Below are 7148 nucleotides of genomic sequence, written 5' to 3'. Positions count from 1 at the left end.
TTGTTATGGCATCGTGAATTTATTATTGACGTTTGGGAGTTGAGATACGTTATGGAGGAGATGCTGTCCGATTTTCTCTAGCTTTAGTCATATATGCTAGCTATCGATTCTAATGATCGTATGACTTCAATGAAGGTAGAAACGCTAGCATTGGAGGAGAACGCGCAAGTGTAGAATAGTGCAATGGAAAGGTATGTAAGGCTAACCCTTCTTTCATAAGGCATGGTTCTTTGGCCAAATATCTAAATCCTCTATACGAGTATGTTGTCTTTCAAATGATTTGATCTTCCGAGCTTGTAAGCTCATGATTCTTGATACGCTACGATTGTACTAAGTTCCTCGCATGACGAGTAGGCCTATTAAGGTAGATGAAATGAATGATGATGATAGTGATAATTGTATTGATGATGGCTATAATGATAATAACGATGACGATTATGATAATGGGGTTAAAAGTGAAGATGCTTATGAGCTATTGTGTATATGTATGACTATTATGGAACACCGAGCTAATATGGCCGGGTAGTATTTGTATAGATGTATATGTATGTATATTTACGTAACGCGCGCACACCACTGCAGTTGGGTATGGACAACACTAAGCCTTGGTAGGGCCAGGTACGTGTAACACTGAGCCTTGGTTGGCCAGGTATGTATGATCACCGAGCCTATATATGATCGGGTACGTGAAACACCGATCCTACGTGGTCGGGTATGTTATATAAGGATATGTATGAAACACCGATCCTACGTGGTCGGGTATGCTATGTAAATGCTATGTGTATGACATAATTATGTATATGATATGAATACGAATATGATATGACCATGTATATGAATGTGAATAAGGGCATGTATACGAATACGAGCACAAATATGGTACGGGTATTTTGGTAGGGTACGGATAGTGATGTATGTACGCAAATACGTATTAGCAAGGGAAAGTTCCTATGAAAGGCAAGTAAGTGCATATGACGATGATGTTGCCATTTCCCATCCTATGCTATTTCTTATGTTTCTATCTATGCTTCTATATTGATATTGACTATGCTTTACATACTTAGTATATTCTTCGTACTGACGTTCTTTTGTTTGTGGACGCTGCGTCATGCCCGTAGGTGCACAGGGAGACAGGCTTGATCCATAGCGGTATTCTCAGAGACCACCTAGCAGAGCTCCATTTCATTCGGAGCCATAACTTTTGGGGCACTCATTCTTTTGTGTACATAATTATGGCACAGCGGGGTCCTGTCCAGCTCATGTGATATGTTATACTCTTCTTAGAGGCTCGTAGTCACTTGTATATGGTTAGATATGTCTGGCCTTGTCGGCCCATATTTTGTATATCATTTTGATAGCCCTGTCGGCTCATGTACGTTGATGTGGCATAGATGCCAATCATTATATAAAGGCATTGTCGTCCAATTGGACTGGTATGATGAACGAATAGATTTATATGTTTAATTGTATGGCTCACCTAGATGTAATCATAAAAGTGAGTTAAGGGGTGCCCGGGTGGGCTAGCACCGGGTGCTTGTCGCGGCCCTCTAGACGGGTCGTGACACATTTCTCATCTTAGTATGTCTTTTAATCCTGCTATTAACTCTGGCAGAAACCTTGTGATGAACATAGTAACAACTTTTATCAGTATTGACCAGCTGTCCTGAAGCCTTCTCATAATTCCTCAATCTCCTCATCATATTCTTTAAAGAGTATCCATCCCCAGAACAGAATAAGATTGTATCATCAGCATAAGATAAATGATTGATTTGAGGACTCCATTTTGGCATTCCATAGCCTATGAAACTTGGCTTCTCTTGTAACTTATTCAGACTCCTTGTTAAGACCTCTGCTGCTATAATGAACAATGTAGGAGAAAGTGGATCACCTTTCTTTACCCCCCTACTTGATCTGAAAAAGCCATGACTTTGACCATTGATTAATACTGAATACCAGTTGTTTGAAAGCAATCTCCATACTAAATCAATGAGAACCTCTCCAAACCCAAACTGTCTTAATACTTTAGTCAAAAAAATCCAGGAGAGTCTATCATATGCCTTTGCCATGTCTAATTTGATCACCACATTAGTATGTTTAGCTCTCAAGTTAATATCTCTTATGATCTCCTGTGCCAGTAATATGTTTTCTGCAATGCTCCTTCCTTTCACAAATCCTGTCTGATTGTGAGAAATAATATTAGGCAGAACCTTTGCCAATATATTCTGCAGTATTTTGACAGTATCTTATTGCAGAAAGAGCTGAGACTGATAGGCCTCATATCACTAAAAGTATTAATCACCTCCTTCTTTGGCAACAAAACCAGATTAGTATGTGCGATGAATTGTGGTATCTCAGATCCACAAAAGAAAGCTCAAACCATTTGAATCACATCCAGCTTGATAACCTCCCAACACTTCTGATAAAACTATCCGGTGAATCCATCAGGCCCACTAGCACTGTCCCCATTGAGTGAGAACACAACCTCCTTTACTTCACTTTCAGATGGCAACTCCTCCATATTCTTTTGCTGTTCTTCAGTTATCAGCTTAGGAATATTTTTCAACAATGCATATGTTATATCCCGCATTTTGTACGTGCGGATAATTCAAGACAATTGCGGGAAGTTAAGGACAAGGTGATATTTTAGTTTTGTTTAGCACACAAGTTGCTTATGAAAATTTTGATGTGGAAATGTTAAGAACGGTTAGGGGTAAAAAGGGAAATTCGCAAGACGACTCATAGAAATACGGAGGAAGGCTAATGGAAAATTTGGAATTTGAAAAATTATTTTTCATGAATTGCAAGACAAAAAAAAAAAGTGGGCTTGGAAATTAAAGTGGCCATTTGGCCGTCCACCTTGATGGGCCAAGGCCCATGTGGGAGTTTAATATAAGTAAAGAAAGATGACAAATTTATCTTCAACATAGAGAAAGTTCAAGAAACTTTGAGAGAAAACAAAGGGATAGCCTATTCAGCCAAGAGACCAAGAATTTTGATCCAAAAAAATATTTCTTCTAGTATTCCTACTAATTTAAAGGTTCTCTTTAACGTGGGATAGTTGTTGGAGTGATTACACCACTTGTTGTTGCAAATTCAAAACCCTAGCCAAGTGAGAAGTTGAAGGAAAAAGGTAAGATTTAATCTTCTTTTTATATGTTATGGATGGTTGTGTATGTTGTAGTATGTAGAAATGAGTGAAATTCATGAAAACATGGAAGTTGTGTGGTTGGCCGTGTATGTGTTGTATTGTGTAGGGATGGTGAACTAATTTTATCTAGTATGTTGATTGTTGTTGTGATGGAATCTATGATGAAAAATGAAAGCCTAATGATTCTAGTGAAGTTGTGAGGGTTGGAAAGTTGTTTTAGAAGTTAATGTGAATTGAATATGGTCTTCTTGTAATTATGGAAAACAGTGTTGTTAGTGTGTGAATTGTTGGTGAAGTTTATGAAATTGAAGGAAGAAAATGTGTTGTTATTGTTCTTATTCCATTTGGAAGATTTCGGGTGGCATAGCATATGGGTTGGATTATTTGAATATTGTACGGATTGTTTGAAGTATTCTTGAATATTGTTTGAATGGTTGCGGATTTGAACTTGAATATGCAAGCAATTATAAATTGAACGTAAATGGAAAGTCGTCAAAGTTTGTAGAAAGAAGTTGTTAATGTTAGAATGCGTTTTGAATTGATTGTGGATATTGTTAGAATAATTGTTGGTATTGTTGCCGATATTTTGGCCGAGTTAAATTCTCGGATTTGTTGTTGTATGTTTGGCCGAGTTGAATTCTCGGGGATGTTGCATTTACAGGGGAAATGCTGCCGAAATTTCTGTAGATTAATTGTTGGTTTAGAATTGGACTCTAAGTGTTTATGGCTAATGTTCGGTATGTATGGATATTGTTATAGATCTTGCGAAGCGAAAGACTTAAGTTCGATTAGCATAGAAAGCGGGCAAGGTATGTAAGGCTTACCCTTTCTTTCTTTTGGCATGATCTGTATGAAATGAGCAAATGACGTATATGTATTATTTCAAAGAAATTCCTACTCTTAGAGCCACTAGGATGGCAACGTTCTTGATTTCCATAAGTAGTTTCATATGGTTTGATGCGTATTTATGATTCTCACGTGCTTCTGGGTATGAGTATGCTTAATATGTTCGAGCTCACTATATGATTGAACAATGAGATGTGCATAAAGAGTTTGGTTCCTAAAAGAGTTCTGTAAGTGCCAATGAAACTTTGACATGTTCTGATACGTACATATGGCTCCAAAAGATATATTTGATTTGACCCATACGATACCCGAAAGGTACTTGATATGATTGTTGCTTCGGTTTTCCAAAAAGGGCTCCTGAAATGTTCGTAGAACGTTCTATACTTCAAACGATCATAACTTTCTCATACTAACTCGGATTGGTCCGAAACTTGTTTCTGAGCCTTCAGATGTCGGCAAGTATACTTATTTATCGAGTCTAATTTATATGCATATAGTTTCTCACTACTCTACTCGTGCACGCCTTAATATGTCTATTCACCGAGTCCCGGGCCGGGTATGTTATCGTGCGCACTCCTCTGCATTGTTCACCGACTCCCTCATTAGAGGGCCGGGTACGGTATATGTTTATGATGATATGATGATGATGATGATGTGTTATGGTGGCCAGGAGGGCATATGATGATTTGATTCACCGAGTCCCTTAATGGGCCGGGTACGGTATGATTCATTCACCGAGTCCCTCACTAGAGGGCCGGGTACGGTATGTATATATGTATATGCATGATGACATGATGGCATACTAATATGATGATATGACTTCACTTACCGAGCCCCTCACTAGAGGGTCGGGTACGGTATATATGTGATATATGATGTTGATATGTATGACTCTATTCAGCGAGTCCCTCACTAGAGGGCCGGGTACGGTATATATGTGATATATGATGTTGATATGTATGACTCTATTCACTGAGTCCCTCACTAGAGGGCCAGGTACGGTATATGTATACATGTATTCATGATGGCATAATGACATAATTTCATTCACCGAGCCCCATAATGGGCCGGGTACGGTATGTGATATGAAAATGTTTGATTCTGTCCCACACTACACAGGTACAGTGGTTTCTTGATTATGATACTTGATTTCTATAATCTCTGTTTCAGTTATGATCTCTTCAGTCGTATTTCATGCCTTACATACTCAGTACATATTCCGTACTGACCCCTTTTCTTCGAGGGCTGCGTTTCATGCCCGCAGGTACAGACGTTCGTGTGAGTGACCCGACAACTTAGGCTATCCGTTCTGTTGCCTTGGAGTGCTCCCTTGTCCCGGAGCCCATATTTTGGTACAGACTCTTCCGTTATATATTTGTGTATGTATATTCAGGGGTACGGCGGGGCCCTGTCCCGTCATATGATTCTGTTGCGTTTGTCAGAGGCCTGTAGACATATATGTGGGTCATGGGTGGCTATTGTTCGGTTATGTCTGTGGTTTGCGTCTAAGCGATCCTATTTGCTATGACAGCCTCAACGGCTTGTATGTATATATGCTTATGTATATGCTTCGGATGATATGTTCCACGACAGCCTTAGCGGCTTCTGTATGATATGTATGTCATATGCGACCGCTTCAGGTTAATATTTGTGTAAGTTAATATATGTTGGATATAAATAAGCTATGGATATGTCGATTTGGTAAGTACGTGTGTATGGGTGTCCAGCTCGGGCACCAGTCACGGCCCACGGGGTTGGGTCGTGACAGCATAATCCCTTCCTGAATTTTCTTCACTAAATTGTGACTCAAAGAACCTGATTGCCTCAGAACCAATATCTACTTCATTTTCCAGCCATGTACCAGAAGGATCTTGTATTCTTTTCAGAGTTAATTTATTTCTCCTATCCTTCACATATGAATGGAAGAATTTTGTATTTCTGTCTCCATCATTGAACCATTTCATACTAGCTTTCTTCTTCCAATACTCCTCCTCCAGGTGTAAAAATCTGGTTAGTTCAGCCTGTGCTTGATGTAACAGCATTCTATTCTCCCTTGAAGCATTATTTTCAAACTGCAACTCCTTCACCTTTATAGTATCTTCAATAGTGGCAATCTGCTGAAATATATTTCCATATGTGTTCCTGCTCCATTGAACCAGTGCTCTTTTAAGTTTCTTTAACATTTGATGAAATACATAAAATGGATTTCTACAGAAATCAGCAGTCCAATTCTCCTTTACCACCTCCACAAATGTATGATGCTTTGTCCAGAAATTAAGTAACTTAAAAGATTTGACAATGTGATGTGCATTGCTGTTACACTCAAGATGTAGTGGTGCATGATCAGAACCATGTCTAATCATATGAGTCACTGCTGTGGATGGCATGATATCTAACACTTACTGATTCACCAGTATTCTGTCTAACCTTTTGAATATGCAATCTTCTTCAGTCCTCCCATTCCACCAGGTGAATTTACTTCTAGTGAATCCTACATCAATCAAACCATAACTTTGTATACAGGTAGAAAAATCCAAAGTCTCATTGGAGGAGACTGGAAGGCCACCTTGCTTCTTCTCATCAGACACTATGACATTAAAATCCCCTCCTATTATCCAAGGAAGGTCTTGCTGATTTGCTAAGTCCACCATATCTTCCCACAACTCTTCCCTCTCTTGTCTATCACATTTAGCATAGACTGCTGACACCAGCACTGATTGATTCAAGGATGAGTGAGTTAGTTGCAAAGTAACCTATTGTTTTGATTCAGATATAACTACACCAAGTCATTCATCTGTCCAAAAAATCCAGATTTTTCCTGAACAGTTAACCTTGCAATTCTGAAAGCCTAACTTCCTTCTATACTCTTCAATAGCAATAGGATCTTGAAAAGGTTCCATTAGGGCTATGATAGAATGATGATGTCTCCTCTTTAGTTCAATTAACCTCTCAAATGATTTCTAAGTGTTAATTGACCTAATATTCCAAAATAAAGCTTTGTCTATCATTGAGAATTATTAGTTTTGTTCTTACTCCTCCTTTTTGAAACTCCTGCCACTGGAATACTGGTACTTCTGACAGGTTTTTGTTTATTTGTTGCCTGTTTCAATTTCTGCACACTTCTAGGGGATAAATCTGCCTTTTGTGCTATATC

The 7148-nt window shown here is 38.8% G+C and overlaps 1 protein-coding gene across 1 annotated transcript; it reads right to left on the bottom strand.

Moving 5' to 3' along the window:
• Positions 1-1547: 1547 nt before the first annotated feature.
• On the bottom strand, positions 1548-6894 carry LOC132601517 (uncharacterized). The gene is made up of 4 exons (XM_060314598.1): positions 6826-6894; positions 6398-6747; positions 5761-6307; positions 1548-2222 (listed from the first exon to the last, which is right to left on the bottom strand). Exons 1-4 carry the CDS (start codon positions 6892-6894, stop codon positions 1548-1550), a joined length of 1641 nt encoding a protein of 546 aa, XP_060170581.1.
• Positions 6895-7148: the final 254 nt, after the last annotated feature.

This window comes from Lycium barbarum, chromosome 7 (assembly GCF_019175385.1).
Source record: "Lycium barbarum isolate Lr01 chromosome 7, ASM1917538v2, whole genome shotgun sequence".
Classification (NCBI taxonomy): Eukaryota; Viridiplantae; Streptophyta; class Magnoliopsida; order Solanales; family Solanaceae; genus Lycium; species Lycium barbarum.
The sequence above is the reverse complement of the archived record's forward strand: the minus strand, read 5'-3'. Positions and strand labels throughout refer to the sequence as shown.